Here is an 18677-nt window from a genome sequence, read left to right on the forward strand (position 1 = left end):
CAGAAAAACAACATCATAAAAGACTATTGTAAAAGTTCTTAATCCCAAATCCCTAGAAAAGTTCTGTAATTTGCACACAGCTACAATGGATATTTGAAGATCTCTTCCAATTTTTGCTCCCATTAATTAAGGCTCAAGTGAAATTTCACAAGGTGCCGTGAAGCTTCGCCGCAAAGAAGGGAGAGAAAATCAATGCCCGAGCATTGCTTCTCGGGATACTGCACACTTGTGGAAAAAGTGGGGAAAGAGTCGGTATGAACCATCTTCATTTGTGGCTGCTCATGGGGAAACCACGTTTACACTCTAATCCTACTTTTAATCTGTTATGTAGAAATCGGGCCCCCTTTCCTTCAGTGGAGCCCTCGGAGTGGTTCGTCCCTCCCTCTCGGTGACGATGATTAGTTCACCATGCACCCATTAAATCAAATATGAGAGTCCCCACACGAAATAGGCTTACCCCATCATACCTAATCCCAAACAGTCACAGTGGCATGTAATGCAATCCACACTGGGCAATTTTCACTCATGCAAACAAATCCGCAAAGTTAGGAATTGATGGTATGTATTAAATTGTGGGCTTGAATGATTAGAAGCTGCATGCCAGCCAAGGCTAAACAAATTACTGTTCCCATGACAAGGAGGGATTTGCTGTATTATGGACTTATTATTTATTGTCTCTATATTTTAGCTGGTTTAAACAGCTTTGATATAAAATATCCCGGATTTGAATATTATTTAGGGATAAAATAGGATTTTCTTTCTTCTTGGAATGAAGTGAGGAATGAGTAGCGAAGACTGAATCTTTTTGATTTGTGCTTCAATATTGTAAAAAGCTTTTATTCTGAATTATGAGAAGCGTAATGTATTGAATCAGACATCAAGGAGCTGTTTAACACTACACACACCTTGCACAACCATTGCATTGTATCGTCTAATGTTGCAGCAGCGATACATTACAGTAATTATTTGATGTGTGCTGATCTGATTAGTTTAAACTTTGTTTTAATAGTCATGAACAAGTTAGAACATGTTAGGAACATTTATTCAACAAAGATTACCAGGGACATTGGAAGAGCAAAAGCTCATTTTATTGGCCGCAAACTAAAAACCAAAAATCCCAGCAAATAAAATCCTGGAGATCACAGGAGACTGGCTTGATTCAGTGGGAAGCTGAACACAGACTGAGACAAATGGAGTGCTACACATGCAGAAACACAGACAAACCAACAACCAGAAGACGCATGATATATACCAAAACCACAAGGTGAAGACAATCACACACTCAGCCACAGGTGAAACACATTAGGACAGGGAACAGCAATCAGACAAGAGCAGGGTAAATCAAGGAGCCTGAAACCAGAGACAGAGTCAAAACCTCAAAAAGAAAACAAAAAAATGAAACATGAACAATGAGCTTACTACTCACAGATGACAAGATAGTGAGGAGAAACACATAAGTGGCCTCAGAAAAAGTCTGAGTGACCATCAGAAAATATATATAGTCTGCAGCCGAGTCAATAAAAGGATTTAGGGCGGGTTGCAAACCTGTCTTGATTTTAATTGATGTGACGTTGTTTTATTCATTTAGAACAGGTGAGTCTGAACAATGGAGGAGCGTCAGGCTAAAGGGAAAGATGAATTGGCCCAAAAGAGAAAAAAAGAAACATATGACTTTGAAGCTACAGAAAAGATTAGCGCTAAATGCATTTTTTTTGTGGGGAAAAACTGACAAAAGAAAGTTTGGATCTGTGCAAGCTGAAGCAGCAACAGTCTACACACCCTGGAATGGTATGCAAACCCAAAGAGTTTATCCTCAGAGAAAAGGAATTCGTCATTACAGAATATAACAAAGAAACTGTATTTTACATATAGTGTGTTGCGAGGTTCTTTTAAACTGCTTTTTTTTTTTTTTTTTTTTTAATTGTACAGGGAGTAGTTGGAGTTGCCTAAGTGTACAATGGTAGAGATTTGGGTCCCTCAAGAAAAAAAGCTGGGAACGAATGACATAAAATGAGTCAAAGTCATAAAACAAACCTCAATACACAGAGTCCCCAAATCGCTGAAGCCAAAAGTGGATGTTTCATGAGTTCAAATTGAGAGACAATGCAGAGGCTTGTTTTCCAAAGTTTTAGTCAATCTTCAGCTCGCCACTTGAAGTGAACACACTTACTCAGTCGTTCTTCCACCCTCTTGCCAATTTGTCCTTCACCTCAATTGGATTTCTCACATCATTACCAATGTTTAGTGACAGCTGTAGATCACACTGAATGCCGCGCTGATTTAATGGAATTTAACGAGCGAACGAGCGAATCTTTCCCAGATGGCAGAGTGGAATATCAGTTATCTTTTAATGCCTGCTGCTGGGCTGGCACAGCAAAGTAGCAGCGCCCTATCTTCATGCCCTGTAATATGGAGTAATAAAAGCAGGCACAGATGAAGTGAGCCAGGCATGTTTTAAAAATTTGAGCGAGGCCCACTGAAAACGGTTGCCAAACCTATAAATCAGACGCAGAATGTGACAGAAATACTGAGCGGAATTAGGAGAGGGAGAGTGTGTTTCTTAAATGCACTCAACCTGCCAGGCATCTCATCCACAACCCAAAGAAACTTCATTCTAAATCGATCTCATGTCAGGGTGACGTTGTGGTTGATACTCCCAAGTACCGGTCATGCATTTTTCTGTACATTTTCTAATAACCCTCCATAGCTGAGCTATTTCTCCAAGTGTGTTCCTGCTTTGTTTGTTCCCAAGCACATGTTTTTCTTTTTCTTCTACACAGGATAGTACACGATGAAAGGGAGGAGATCTGCTGTTAATTCTAAACCCAGAGAAAAAGGAGGAGGGGAAGGGGGGGGGGGGGGGGGTTCTGAGAGAACGGACATCTTTTAAATTAGAGGCCACAACACATGCAGGCCTCAGACTGCACATGCGGTCGCACTGCGGGGAAGTGGTAGGAGAAGCAGCATGAGAGAGACCGGAGAAGAGGAGGAAGAGAGAAGAGGAAGATTTCACTGAAGTGATGGCGGGATACAAAAAAAACAAACCCAAACAAGTGTGGAGCACTTTTTGCATTAATGGAGAGAATTGCCATGACAGTGACAGTTTGAAGAAGTGGCTCTTGGAAGAGAAAAAATCAGCTTTGAAAAATTCATTTCAGCGAAGCTTTTTAATTAAAAGTTAACATGAATGATCAAGTTGAACTTTCTGCAGCTTTTATTTTGATGCCTCAAAAACTTCAGGCAGGTCCAGTTGCTTGTGTGAGATAAGATACAGACTTATTTCTATACCTGCACTCCACTAACCCTGTTCTCTTTACATAGTGGGTCGACTGTTGATTTGTCTCTTAACTGGAAGGTTGCAGGTTGAATTCCCCATCTCCCCGCGTCCACATGTCAAAGCGCTCTCATGCAAGAGACTGAACGTCAAACTGCTCACAATGCATCGACTGAGTGACTTGCATGGCAGCCGCCTCCATTGGAGTGTGAAAGGGTGAACGTGAATGTGAATATCGAGCTCAACCCGTGGAACAGTGCAATATATGTGAAACCCGTGAACCTGTTTTGAATCGTTGTCCATTAGTTGGAATAGTTGCAGCACATAAAATAAAAAAGAATGAAACATTCTACTGATGTTATAACAGATAAAACTTTACTTCACAACAAAAAAAATCATAGTCAGATGAGTTTTTTTCTGTTTTTTTTATAAACACCACAATTGTTATATGGGGTCAAACTGATAAAAAAAAAAAAAAAAAAAAAACAGGCCTAAAAAAGTCATATCTTTTCTCAGTAACAGCCAATTGCAATTGGTCCAAGGCAATTAAAATATAAAATCTAACACATTTTTAAGGGAAAGTATCTACATATGGAATGTGTGTATGTGTGGTTTTCATTATATTATTTACAAGATGAGGTATCGCTGGTGTATCTCCGGTAATATACAGAACAGAAACCCTGCACCATTGCACTCAGACATGAAGCTTTACAGAGTGAAAATAGATGTGAAGACATTGTGTTGTTGATTATGAAAGTATTTCAAATTTCCTGTCAGTTTAAAATCTCCCTTTGTCATGGAATAAATACATTTATTTAACACACACACAAAAAAAGCTGTGACAATTGGATTCCCTATGGGGAGAAAGTATAAATATCAGCTTATTTTAAAAACAAAGTAAGAAACATTATATTCAAAGGCACAAAGAACTGACAAGCAAGCAAATGGGGGAATGGTTTAATATCTAAGCCATTAAATGTGTGTAACTTGCATATTAGCAGCACTGTATCCATGTCAGCTTCTCCTCTGCGATCAAACATTAAACATGAGTGCTGCATGTCGTGTTGCTTCCACTGAGGCGGAGCGGACTTTGTCTCTTCTTTCTCTCCCTGAGAACGTGGAAGCCGCCAACGAATCTCTCTCTCCAGAAAATAAGACTCTCGCTTTTATCTGAGAAGTAAAACAGTCCTTTTTCTTGTCAGTCCCAGCCAAAGTTTTGTCCACTCATCTCATAGAAACGGTGGTTGAAGGGCCTGTAGAAGTCTCTGAGCCTCTGCAGAACCTCAGACGGGATCTGGGGATGAGGTCTTCCCTTGGACTTTCCAAGACAGCGAGGTTTGCTGCTTCCCTCCGGCTTCTTCAAGCAGGGAAAGCCTTTAGTCTGGTTGAAGTAGAAGTGTTTGTCTGACACCACTCGTTTAAGACCCAGGAAGTCCTGAACTCGACCCATCTCCCCGGCCGGGTCCGACACGAGTCGCTCGCCACTGACAAACAGAAAATGGGACAAAGGGAAATGCTGGAGCCAGTTTTCCAGGTGCTTGGCGTAGAGGCCGATGCGCACGGCGCTCCACGTGGTATCAATCAGACCCGTGGAGGAGTTTTTCAAGGCGAGGCTTTGAAAGGATGGGAGACCTGGGTTTTTGGTCAGAGTCTGAGTGTAGTCCGACACAGCTCGCGTAACCGGATCTCTGACCACCACAATTAGCTTGGTTTGGCAGTTCATAGTGCAGACACGGCCAGGAGCCTCCTTTGTGACAAAGTAGCTGGGTGTCTTCTCCATGGTGATCTGCCCGTCCAGTGTTCGAGGCATCAGATTCCTGAAAATAAAGAGAGAAGTGTCAGATAATGAGGGTGGAGAACATCTCACTCCAGTACATCTAACAGATCCAAAGTCTCATTCACTGGGTGGCTTAGCACGAGTCGTCTTTCAATCCCACGGTTGACGTTTTGATCCCCATCTCTGCCTGCTTATGTGTTGAGCAAAGACTTTGGAAAAGACACCAAACACCAAGTGGGTCCCAATGGTGTGCAACAATCTCGCATGGCAGCCGTCACCATTAAGGTGGGCATCCGAGCCATGAAGTGCACTGCCTCTGCTGCATGCATTAAAATATGCTATATATACTTTCGATGAAGTCTACTCAAAGGTGTATCGATTTGGTGTATTTTCAGGTTTTCTTCAACATATTTGGCTTGGGAGAATCCCAAAGGTGCACAACACAGACATGACATATTATTGTCTTTTGGAGTGAACTTTCAGTTGACATACAATAACATTCACTTTTTAGGTTTGTTTTGGTCTTCAGCAGCTTCTAAGGCAAAAAAAAAACCAAGTTTGGATCTAAAGCTGCTAAATGTTCCAGAGAGTTCAAAACCAATTTGCACTGGTGCACAAGGTTTTACAAGAGCCGCCCAGAGAACAAAAAAAACTCAACCCACAGCAAAGTAATTCAAACTACTGAGTCAAAATACATTTGAATGCAGTGTTTGGCAACTCTGTGGAAATATTGTACATTTTTAACTTTTAATGTTAAAAGTTCCAGTTGGAGCACACGTCGGAGCACAAAGATCAAACCTTGCCTCTCACCCCCCCCCCCCCCCCCCCCCCCCCCTTTCCACAATGATCACGCAAACTTCAGTGAAAAGAACTTCAAGAGATAAACACATTACATACTCTCGCCATTAAAGCACCTCAAAATTGCGTGATTAAAGCTTCCGACTGTGTTGACATGCGAGGGCCCCCAGACAGCCCCTCCGAGTCTCGTCGTATGGTGAGCAGAACAGGGCCATCCGCTCACTCTGGTCCTGATGAGTCAAAACCACAAAGCCTCAAGAACTACTTAACAGCAATTTCCTACAGATTTCAAACCCCCTTCTTCTTCCTGCGAGCACATACTGCCCACCCCCTCCTCACCTCAGCTCCCCTACGGGTTCTTACGAGGATTCAACCAGACCAAAGTCTGCAGGAAGTGTGACCAGGATGGCAAGTTGCTGAGCTCAGCTCGTGTGTTCAGCATATGGCTGCAAGGACGAGAGATGCTGCCCAGAAAAGACACGTGCTAAATTAGTTTGACAGTGATTTATTCATCGCAGTCCAGTGTATGACAATCTCAAATGAATTAACTCATTTATCTACGGATATATCTCATGATTTTGTTAGTTTTCTACATTAAAACTGGATCAACCTGCTGCTCCGTTGATGAAAGTTTTAAAATGCGCCGTCTCTCAATGTAATGTTGTCTGATGGCTTTTAATCCAACAATATCAGGCAAACAGGCCTTGTTCAAACATGGCACTTTGACAGAGCCAGTGTTTGTTCCGCCATTTACATCTAGATTGCACTAGCCAGAGTTTAGCAGTGGATTAGGATTTCAAAAACAAATCGCTTCGCATGACAAATGGATAATGAGCAACGTTTAAATCAGCAAACGAACTGTCTGCAGTTCACTGAGTCAACACGTCTCTTAGTGTGTTACTGAAAACACAAAGCGCTCATGTGGCTTCCTATAAAATAAACAAGTAATGGAGCATATGTGCTTTATTTGTTTTAAATTGGAAGTTTCCATTAAATCCAAATGTTAGTGACAGGAGTCCATTCATGAATCCAGACAACTTCTAAGGGACATTCATCCTCAATTTCATGGCTATTTTTAAGAGATTGTCTGTAGTCCAACACAGCTTTAATCAGAATTCAGACATGAAGCGGAGGTTTTTTGTGTTTGTTTTATGGTTTGCTTTCGAGTTGATACAAAGATTTTTTTTTAAAAAGCCTTTAAAGAAAACCCTTTTTTTTTTTTGTCATGGAGAGTTAACACTTTGTCATTAAAGCTGGTGTGCACACAGTTCATCTGACATTCAAGTTACTTTTTATTTGAGAGAACAAGAGTTCAGTGCAGCCTTCAGAAAAGCTACCGAGTCGTTTCAATGGAGTTTGCACGCTGAAAGAGTCGGCTGATATTAATATCTAAGTGAGAAACATCTCAGAACTTCATTAAAGAGCCACTTAAAGCAAATGCACAAAATGTGGCACTACTGAAGTGTAATTTTGACATTCTTGAAGCTATGTTGGATTTCATCAATACATTTTTGGGCACTGACATGAAAACGCTTTGACACATTCAGAAGCAAAATAAACTAAACTTATCAGCCACATTTATAACTTCAAGGGTGATATTCAATCTCACATTTGATCTTCGCCATCTCTTTTTGTGAAGACATGTAATCTGTGCTTTAAAACACAATTTAATGGAGGTATAAAGCAAAAGTGTGACAAATTAGATTTTCTTCATGAGGGTTATTGAAACTTCTTTGAAGTTTCTCCTGATCAAGTTTCAAGTCTTCCTTCTTAACTTAAACCTTTCAGATCTCTGCCCATTAACGGAATTTGATAATAAAACACCATTAATTGATTACTATCCAATTACAAAATCTGCAAATGGCCTATCGCTGCCTGCCTGTCCCCTATTTATCTGTGTCTGATCAATATGTCTGTCTCTGTATGACAGATTGTTCTCAGTGTGTGTGTGTGTGTGTGTGTGTGTGTGTGTGTGTGTGTGTGTGTGTGTGTGTGTGTGTGTGTGTGTGTGTGTGTGTGTGTGTGTGTGTGTGTGTGTGTGTGTACACTGGGCCTCAGAGGTGTCAGTGTTTACTGATGAGAATCCGACCGCCCGTCTCCCTCTGTGTCCTCTCCTTTCTCATCCATACTTTTGGATTTGTCCTTCACTTCCTCACATAAGTGACACTTCAGTAATTGACTAGAAGTTTTCTCTCCATACTCATGAATAGTTAATGAGTTGTGGCTTTACATCCCCTCCCCGAGCTCTCCTAGGGTTCCTCTCTCCCTCATCACAATCGGTCTCATTATCGGAGGATCAATAACGTCCATTTTCTATCATAAATCTGTCTGTAAGTGGTGTCAGGAAGAACTGTAAACAGGTCAGGGATGATTAATTTATAGTACTATATGTTTAGCATACACTTCGCTCATTTACCATTATGAAAGATGACTTCCATCTACTGTTGTTGCATCTCTGCGTGTGCAAATAAAAGCTCTGAGGGCACAAACATGTTTTCTATTTAGCTGTGTGCTGGAAACCCTTGCTGACGAGCCACACTAGTCTGGAACTCCCTGCTGTTAAAAGGATATAGCGCTTTTCCTCCCTGAAGTGCTGCAGAGCTGATTACACTACTGATATGTACAAGGCAGTCTGGATCACAAGATTAAATAAAAAGCCCTGGCAACAAGGATGTGGCCAGGAGACTTCCTGCCCTCAAGATTATGGGTTCTCCCGCTGAAGTGGTGCAGCTACATTCCCTGTCGCGTCCTAACAAAAGGAACTCTGCACAATAAGTGCAGCTGAAAGAGAGAGAGCTAGAGATAGAAAAAAGATCCTACAAATCCAATTATCATGTCAGTTTCTCAAACAGAAGCAGATCTTAAATTCCACAGGTTATTAAAGTCATTTACTGGACCGTCTACGTTCAACACAGAAGGAGACGTCTGGCAGAGGTCTACATCTAAGAGCTTTCTCAGCTGAGAGCCAATTAAAGGAGGAGGTGAAAAATCAAGGCTATAAAACAAAAATGGTTGAGGGCTCAAACAACACATTTCCCAGCAATGTTGTTGGTTTGTTTAGAGAGTGACAGAAGCAGCCTGAAGGCCATAGACGACCTGTCAGACTGACAGGATGAGTAAGAGAATCTCGAATTATCTCCCCCTACCTGGATAATTATGTCGACTTTTCTCTCACAACACAGAGCAAACAAAATCCTAAAGAGCTGCAAGTTCTGGAAGAGATTATAGAACTGAGTTAAAAGTTTATTCCTGGTTTCTTGCAGGTACATGGATGAAAAAAAAGAAAAGAAAAAGAAATTGACCGATACCTCCTATTTGCCAGACTACAGCTGATAGTTTATAGAGCTTAACTTGTCGGAGAGAGGCAGGTAACAGCTTTCCTGACTGTGTCGTCTCATCTCTTTAAGACATGAACCAAAGCCATATAAAAGTAACAAAGTGCAGCGTTAAATGAGTTCATGTGTAAGGTAATTGACGACATAGTTCCACCATTCGCTGGTGCTTGACAACTGCATGGCGATGGCAAGGCTCCGTCCACTGAAACTAAAACTGCACAGCTTTAGATTTTATGCACAAAAATTGGATAAGTTTATCTTTAGGATGCGGTTACTTTTTTCTTTCTTTTTTTTTTAAAACTAAGATAAAGAAAGTCGTTTCTCCCAGTAGCTAGTCTAAGATAATCTGAATTGATCACAATTTCGCATTTAGAGGAGTGACCTACAATTCCAGGCTGCAGCTTTTTGGCCATTTTCATTTAGAGTTTGCATGTTCTTCCTGTGGGTTTGTGAATTTGTGTGATTGTCTGTCTCTTTGTGTTTGTCCCGTAATGGACTGGTGACCCATCGAGGGTGTGATCTGCCTTCGCCCACAGCCAGCTGGGGAAAGTGACATACGTAAGAAAAGTGCACGTATACGCTTCAACATCCTGTGCACGGTCCTGTGACAGCCCATAAAGGTTCACCATGAGAACACATCAACACGGCTGACACTGTCAATGTGATACAAAGCACAAGAGGAGACATCATTGTCTGTGTAATACTGAGGCCGAGAGTCGCCTCGCCGTCTCTGTGTTCTTTGTCCAAACCGAAACCTGATCGAAGTCTGGCTCCGTGAGTGCCTCATGCTCAAGTTGGTGAGAAATCGTACAGTAACATGTTTAAGTGTTCCCCGGGAATGGGTTGACCACAAAAGTTTTGCGTGGGTATTTCAGGGCTAAGTTAATACCCGGCCTGCGCAGAGACGCACGTAAGTCTGAAGGTGAGTGAATTTACCGCCCTTCTTGGTCCCGGCCTATCATAAATCCGGCGGGCCGCAAGGGAGTGACCGAGCTGACGAGCGTTCTGTTTTTGTGTGCTTTTTTTTGCACCCACTTGGAAACTGAATGTGAGAAAGGCCGTTGCCACCCACAGATTTTAAGAGTGTTGGATAATATTTTCCCCCCTTTGAATGGCGACGCAGTAACGGACTTACTGAAAGGTTTTCTCTACAGGAGGCGAGCTGACATCCACCGAGGCGACCATTGCAACGAGAGCAGTGGGAGAGTGTGTGGTTTGGAAGGGGGTAAAAGGCAATGGGCGGTTGGTGTGTGTGTGTGTCTGTGTGTGTCTGTGTGCGTGATTCGGGGGGTAAATCAAATACTTTATGTTAGCTGGTACCTAATTGGTGACTATGGATCCAGTTATAATTAGGAGTCTTAGCAGGATGTGAAGTCTATGATATATTACTAAGAGGTTCAATAATGACTTCAGCATTTGGCACATGAAAGTCTCAGTGGGGACTCACAAGGATATAAATGCTATTTAAAGGGTTTCAAACACAAGCTGTCACTTGAACAATAATTACAGTTTGCATATTGAGTATTTTTATTATTTGTGGTAATAATGTATTTGACATAAGTGTGACTTGATCTATCACATTGGTTGAGACTGAAACGTGAGCTTTATTAGTTGATTGGTGTGGGATGCTGGTGCAGACATCCACACTGCCCTGCCGTTGCATTGTCAATTAGGAGCATAATGAAGTTCACATTTCTAGGTTAGTTATTTTTTTCACCAAATATATCTTGTTCTTATAGTAAACTACAATATTTTCAGTGATCTTAAAATAAAATCCCAAATAGCTCCACAGTTCAGTCTTTACAGTGCTATAGTGTTGAATTCTTTTAATTCTAAAAACAATTAATGAAGGAAACCACTAATTCATCGTTTCTTTAAAATGAACCATTATGAGTTAAGACATTTAAAAAACATTAATATTCTGAGAGTAACGTATTTTTAACCAGCTACTAGTACCTACTCAGGATCTCCGTTAACAATCGTATATGATTTTATATGATTTCTGCTCGGTGTTGCATTTTCAAAAGATTGTCTGATATAAATATACTCATGGAACATCTGAAGTACCTGTTGCATGATTGTGACCCAGTAGCAAGTACTGCGTTTCTACAGGCTATTGGTTGTTACTCTATGTGTCATAATTATAGTCCCTGACCCGGTTTTCAAATATGTTTTTCATTTTCTTCGGGACAATTCTTGGTAATTGTCAAAAAAATAAATTAAGCTTGGAAGATTGGAAACTATCTCAGTTTGCTAGCTGTTTTGCTGACTTTACATAGCAAACATTGATGAGTTACAACCCTAAATTTAAGTGTTGATCGTCGCGAACATCACAACAGTAGCTGTTTCACATATGTTGCCTGCCAGATTTAGCATTTAGCTTCCAGCACTGTTTTCACACGCTTCTATTTAAATAAAACAAAACAAAAAAAACCTCTGTAATAAAAAAATTACAAATTCTGTAAATCTGTAATTCTGTAAACTGTACAAACTGCCGCTTTCCAATTTGGGCTATTAGTTAATAAAGCTGCAGTTGTGATTAGATAGCAGTGTTGAAAACTAGCCTTTTGTCTTAGAAAGGAAAATGATGATAGAGCTTGAACAGAAAATTCTGTGTCTCCTTGTCACTTATTATAAGCGTTAGACTCACAGTTGTTCCTTTATAGGAATGAATCAAATAAAACCATATGGAGTTTATGTTATTAAAATCATTCTTTTATCATTTCCCAGAGGCCGTGTCATTATTCCATTGAATACCCCGGTCTGTTTTCAGGCTCATGTTATTCTTTTCTGTAAAATGGCAGTGCAACCAAGCATGACTACCAAGCATCTGAAACATTTCATTCTGGCCAGCTTGAATCAAAACCATTATTCCTTCGCACAGTGTGCTTCCCAACTGCAGCTAAAGCAACGCAACTGAAACTTCCCCAAGATTTTACAGGCGCCCCAAACAGTTATGGACCACAATGCACCTCAAAATATTCTAATTCCCACCATATGGGGTGTGAGCGTGGGCCTTTTCAAACCTTACGACACCATCTAGACCCAACTCCAGCAAAAAATAAATAAATAAATAAAACCCACCGCCATTAAAACAGGCACAACTCAACACTACAGCAACCACTTCCTGGTCTGCTACACCAATCAGCCGTGTTCAGCCCTCCATCACTAATGGCCTGGGGGCTGAACGAGGTGTCGGGAAAATCACCCTCGCTCTGGAGAGCGTTACAATCCACTTTTCCCATTTCAGCTGTCAAACATAAAAACGGACACGGTAAGTTCCTCAACTGGTCCTCTTGTAACCACTGAAATAATAATAATAATACATGCGCAAAGGAAATTCTTCAGGAACCTTTTAATGTGACACCTACATTCCTTATGAAATTGAGGTGCTCCGATTATTTTTAGAAGTACAATCAAATTGATAAGTACTGAAAATTAAATTGAATATTGTAAAGGAATGTGTTAATAATAACGTAATAATGGATTGTTCTACATACTGAAGTTTAATTCAGTGCTTCAGTCAGAAAATAGCAGCCATCACTGAATATTTTGGAAGAATCTAGTCAAGGATGTTTTTAGTTATTTTATAATACAGGAGACTGAAAAGAATACAGAATATGAATCATGAGTGGCTTTTTTTTTTTAAGGTTACAATTGTATTTGGCTTATTTACGTTTGGGGATATGCTCACTTTTCTGATCTGAAAAAAATGAATGCTTCAACAACTGATTTCATTTTTTTTTTTTTAAACAAGCAGAGCAAACATGTACTTGTCCATCACTTTGCATTCCTATTTGCATAAATCTATGTCTTTTTCAGGCCCAGTGTGATTTTCAGCTGTGGTGGCGTTTCTGCTTGCCCTTGTGCTGCCGCCCTTAAAAGATTTATTCTATATTTTAATAGCAATCCGATCAAACGTGGCCTCTGGTGTCAAGACTGTAGGTCAGACAATTGATAAGCTCTCAAAATATTGATGGGACTTGTGAACTGGATTGCTCTCTTCAAGAGAAATTTACTTTCAGGATGCGTGGAGAATACTTTGGTTAAAAACAATCAAAATAAAACATGTAACAGTAATTTTAAAGTCACCAGATGAAGGATACATGAAAGATAGAGGCAGAATCGATTCATTAGTTATTCCAGGGCACATCATTGTGACAAAACCGTAACAATCAGAAACATTGTGCCATGGAAAGCTGAGGTTTTTCAGTTTTCTGTGGTGGCTCTCAAGTCCCATATGAAACCCATCACTCCCTTAAAGCCATAAAACAACATAGAAAATCATTAAATCTTTGCTTCATTTTCAATGCACTATTTGTGGCTTTTCCATTCCCGTAATGGGCTCATATGCACACATGCAAACGAGAGAACGGGACCCAGAGACAGACTGGGTGGAGAGGCGACTGAGAGTGGAGTCTGACTTGATCGCCCAGATAAAAGCAATGGAAAACACACATGAGTGAGGCCTTAACTTGTCACAGGGAAGACAATGCTGTTGGAACACGCAAGGGAGGCTACTGCTGAGTGTATGAAGTGTCTCCAGCATGCAGATTGCCCCCAAGTTTCAGCCAACACCAGAAAGCAAAGGCTCATTATACCACTGCACACGACTCTAATCCATCTGCCGCACTTGCCTTTCAGTTGGTGGTGTTTTTACTCCATCCAAGACGTGTGAAAGCAAATGGACAATGACCATGCACAAATTGGCTGCAGATATGATAATGTAGGAGAGTGTGACTCGTCTACAAAATGATTAACAACACTCCCATTGAGGAAGTGAAGATAGTTTTTAATATTGTTTGAGGCTGACATGAGCATAAAAAAGTCAGACATGTCAGAGGAGGGAAGTTGTTTGTTAAGAATACAATGTAGATGCATATTTGCTGTGCTAAGATTCTTCTAATGGGCCAGTAAAAACATCTCTGTTCATGTGCTCCATATCTTTTAATCAAGAAACCTGTAAATGTGGACAATCGCAAATTTGAAGATAAAGGGCTGCATTTTCAGGTACATGTGTGTTCACAAACACGCACGCCCGTGTTTGCTTCCAGATGTGTCAGTGCACTGACCCTCTGTGCACTGACAGTCCGACGAGAAGGACTTGTTCCACATGGATACGTTTTCTCTGTCACCCAAACACAGAGCTGCCCTCTGCGACTCGTCTGTGGGTCACTGCAGATGACAGCAAACAGATTCCCCCAATTTCTGAGATCCGGTGACAACTGAGGAATCATCTTTCAGTGATTTCACCGCGGATTATATTTCTTTCAGGTCTCACTTTTGTTGCCCTAATCCATCTAAGTCCTCGCCACCTCAGCTTTCAGCCAACCTGACTTCAATGGGAAACCCTGGTGCTTAAAAGGGAGGAAATTCAGCAGCAACCTTTCTATGCAAATCAACATTCATATCATAATAATTATATTCATATAAATTTGGCATCACAATACAACAGAAAGGTTGCCTGTGGGGTCTTCGTATGGCTGATTTTACAAGCCATGCTGGCAGTGCACTAACAAAACGACGGCATTAGGGCACAACAACTTTACAGCACCAGTCTGGCTAATTAAAACACACAAAAACACATAAAAACGTGCCCTGGAAACACCAGGTCTGCCACAGGTATTTCCTCATAAAGGCCTTCTCCTACTGCTCCAAATGAATCGTGAGCAGTATAGTGAGGCAATCGAGAGAGGGAAAAAAAGGGTGGCAGAAAATGGTGAGAAAGTGGAAGAATAATATGAGAACAGAGTGTGGGAAGAAGGATGAGTTGCAAATGTGTGAGGATTGACAGGAGGAAGTGTCGGAGTGGAGTAGTAGTAGAAGGAATGTGAACATGCATGGCACTTGTGTGTGTGTGTTTGTGCATAAAAAGAGAAAGAGAGAGAGGGAGGAAATTCAGCAGCCTGCTAAAATTATCAGTGGTGAAACCGTTTCCATGTGTCCTTATGTTCCCTGTTAGAAGACGGCGAAGAGGGTGAAGAAAAAAGACAAGATGAGATTAAATTACACGTTAGAGTCCAGGAAGGACCATCTAGCTTATCAAAGTGCTTGTTTATTGGTGCTCGATGGCCTGTTAAACCTTGTCCTTTCTTTCCATCTCTCAGTATTTATTTCACTCCTTATGACCCCTTTCCTGCTCATAGGTCAGAACAATAATATTATCTTGTCACTCTGCTGAGAGCTCCGCTAGGACTTTGTTCATATAATTGTATTTTTTTTTTTTAAACCATCTGGAGATGATCAAGACGAGCTTCACCCGGATTTAAATCTTTCTTTAGGTCCATAACTACATGCAAATGATAGCTCCAGTCAGACCGGTCACCCCAAATCAGCTGCCATCACTGTGCCAGTAGCGGACGAACACCAACGCAGGCGGGTGAGATGCATGACGTGCAACCAAAGTTGCTACACTTCATCTGTCATGAACAAAATCACATCAGTCAAGCTTGCATTCTCTGCATCACTGTGACGTTTGCATTGATTCCTCTGCTGAAAACCTTGTGAGAAAAATGTGGGAATACTAATGCAAGATGTCACGTTGAAGTGTACAAATGGTGTTTGGATGACTGTCAAGATGATGAAGTGCTCCTCTGGGACCTCGTGGCTCTTTGATCTACAGTGCAGCACACAGACAGAATACTGTCCTTGGTTGATATGTCTGCATCAGCCAGCCAGTCTGCAGCGGCTTGGTGTATTGACAGGAGGCGTCAGCGCATCACTGGAGGTGGCGGGATGTCGGCACGGACATGCTGATGTGACTGTTCAGCCTGACATCATACATCATCTTCTGTCGGCTTCCAGAGTTGTTTTGCAGAAAGTTATTTTAACTTTTCATCGTCTCACTTGGATATTTTACTTTCATAGAGAAGACATTGGGATGAACACATGAAAACATAGCTGCTTTACATTGCTATCCAGACTTGACTAAGGCGTGTCTGTTTCTTCCAAACAAACAAAAGCAAATTGGGCACTTTCACAGAAAACAGTCATTTGGATGTGCTAAACATTGCAATGAGTTTGTGTAAGATCACTAAGAAAACGTGAAGACCCTTCCTTGGCTTCAAACTTCCTATAATAACAGACACACTGTAGTGTTTTTGGCCCTTTACTTCTGCAAATCACCACTTGGTCACAGTCAGTTCAACAGTGCACCTGATTGTGGAGTTTAACTTCAAAACGAAAGAAATATCTAGCAGAATTTATGACAAAATGATCACTAAATTTATGTGCGACATATATAGAACGAGTGTCAGTATTTCTGTTTTTGAGAACTAACAAAAAAAAAGTCAATATGTTGGACAACTAGGAGTGATGAAGGGCCCTATGTAAACTTCAGAAAGAAATTTGTCCGATTTACAGAAGTTCTAGCCTTTAAATTGTGAAATCTGAGTGATTTCATCCAGTATTTTACTCTATATTAAAACTTTGACCATAAACAAAAAGTATCTTTAAAACAAATTAGACCTATTAGAAAGTATTTGATTTTTTTTCTTTTCCGATGCTTTCCATTTTTCATTTTCCTGCTTAAATCCCACCACACTGATCCACGAGTGTGTGTGTGCGTGCGTGTGAGCGCCCACCTGTACCACTCCAGTCCTTTATCGTAGAAGCGGTCGAAGAAGTGCGGCTCCGCTCCAAACGCTCTCACGTCCGGGTGGATGCGGAGAAACTCCAGCAAGGCTCGGGTCCCTCCTTTCTTCACGCCGATTATAATCGCCTGCGGAAACCGTTTGGCCCCGAAGGTGTTGGACACGGGGATGCCGTCGCTCTGCGCGCTCCCCTTGTCGCTGTCCAACGCGCGCTGCGGCAGCTTCCCCGGTGCGTCCGCCTGCCGTGCGTCCGCGGGCGCCGTGAGGTTCCGCTCGTGCAGGAGACGCGGCGATGGTCGCAGGTCCTCCAAAATGTCATAGTCTCTGTCTGAAACCCGCTGGCTGTATAGAGTCCTCGGGGCCGAGTCGCACAATCCGGTGAGGCAGTAGAAGAAGTAGGTGAAGATCAGGACCATGGTAAAGAACACCGAGACTTTGGACAGTACCTTCCCGAAGTTGAGCCTGACTCTGCATCCACTACATCCCATGAGTTGATCTCCTGCTCGATGCCAAAGGGGCAAAACGGTGACAGCATTCTTCCTCTTCCTACATGAGTCGGTGTCAACAGGGTTGAGAGTGTCGAGCAGAACCTGTTGCGTAAAGGTGAGGCATCACACTGTGCGCTTTCTTCAGCGGCAGTGGATTCATCCACAAAAAAACACAAGTACGGCTTTAAAACAAATTATACATATCCTTTCATCGTTTAAAAAAAAAAAAATCTAAAATATTTTGTTATTCGAAAGAGTCGTATTTACTTGTTTACGCAGTCATGTCAGACTCATTCTCTCTGTTGTATCTGTGCGCTCTGAGCGCTCTCATTCAAGTCCTCCACTTCTCCTACCCCCCCAACCACCCCCCCCCCCCCCCCCCCCCCACCCGCAAGTCTCCACCCCAACCTCCTCATGCTATATGATAAACATGTGTCATATAGGAAGACACACACACCCTTTGATAGGCTTCGTTTCATGTGGGCAAATTATTCCAATTATCAATCAGTTGCTCCACACATCAGTGAGAACACATGGTCCTAATATGTGGTTTGCATGTATGCAGGAGATTTTTTTTTTTCTTCAAAAAATTGAGGCAACTTTATTTGTTTAGGTGAAATGTGTGCCGCACAAAACATAGTTTACATTTTTTTTCTTCACTCAGTAACATGAAAAACAATCTCAAGCACTTAATTCTTGAGGGACTACATCAGAGTTTTACAAATGTAAACTGACCCCGCAGAGGAAAATCATCCTTGCCCCTTTGAACCCTTATGATAGATGTCTCAGTCAGCCCTGTGAATAACAGAAGCCCCGAGGATGTCTATCTAAAACCTCTTGTACTCTCCCTGCACCCTGAGATTCAACACTAAAGCAGCCGGCACAGAGCTCCAACACAAAGAGGCTGAAGTGAGGAGGGGTCTTCACCAATGCCCGCTCTCTGTTCCCATAAATACAGTATCTGAGATTGAGTGTTTCACCTTTGGATCTGCACAGGAAGGATCAGTGCCGGGATGTTCCCGTCATTCTGTAAAGCTGGAGCAGGTATTAAGTTTCTTCTGGCAGCAAGATGAAGTTCAGACTTTGAACCTGACTAACACACAGAGAGCGGCAGACTGTATGAGTGACAGGGCAGGAGGAGGAGGAGGAGGAGGAGGAGGAGAGGTAAAGAGCAGAAAATGTATTTGAAAGAGAAGTGCATACAGTATGATATGACCTTCACTCTCCTGGAACAGTATGTTTCAGTCAGAGTCATTGAATGTACTTGGCAAACTCTGTGTTGGCTAATTCAGACATATATTTGGTTTTTCTTTTATCGGCTTGGTTCTTTAATGTCCTCATAAAACCCGAAACTCCCTTTTTGTTTTTGTTTAAATAAACATTAAAAGTTCAAATTACATTCGTTTTTTATTA

At 41.6% G+C, this 18677-nt stretch overlaps 1 protein-coding gene across 2 annotated transcripts; it reads right to left on the reverse strand.

Annotated features, from left to right (window-relative positions):
* Positions 1-3633: 3633 nt before the first annotated feature.
* Positions 3634-18315, reverse strand: LOC308141005 (heparan sulfate glucosamine 3-O-sulfotransferase 6-like). 2 transcript variants are annotated; one of them, XM_080510998.1, is made up of 3 exons: positions 18245-18315; positions 16768-17403; positions 3634-5091 (listed from the first exon to the last, which is right to left on the reverse strand). In XM_080510998.1, exons 2-3 carry the CDS (start codon positions 17262-17264, stop codon positions 4473-4475), a joined length of 1116 nt encoding a protein of 371 aa, XP_080367124.1. In that variant the 5' UTR covers positions 17265-17403; positions 18245-18315; the 3' UTR covers positions 3634-4472. The 2 variants fall into 2 exon arrangements, with proteins under 2 accessions (XP_080367124.1, XP_080367123.1); XM_080510997.1 differs by lacking the exon at positions 18245-18315 and having other exon boundaries at positions 16768-17533.
* Positions 18316-18677: the final 362 nt, after the last annotated feature.

This window comes from Blennius ocellaris (genome assembly GCF_963422515.1).
Source record: "Blennius ocellaris genome assembly, chromosome: 16".
Lineage (NCBI taxonomy): Eukaryota > Metazoa > Chordata > Actinopteri > Blenniiformes > Blenniidae > Blennius > Blennius ocellaris.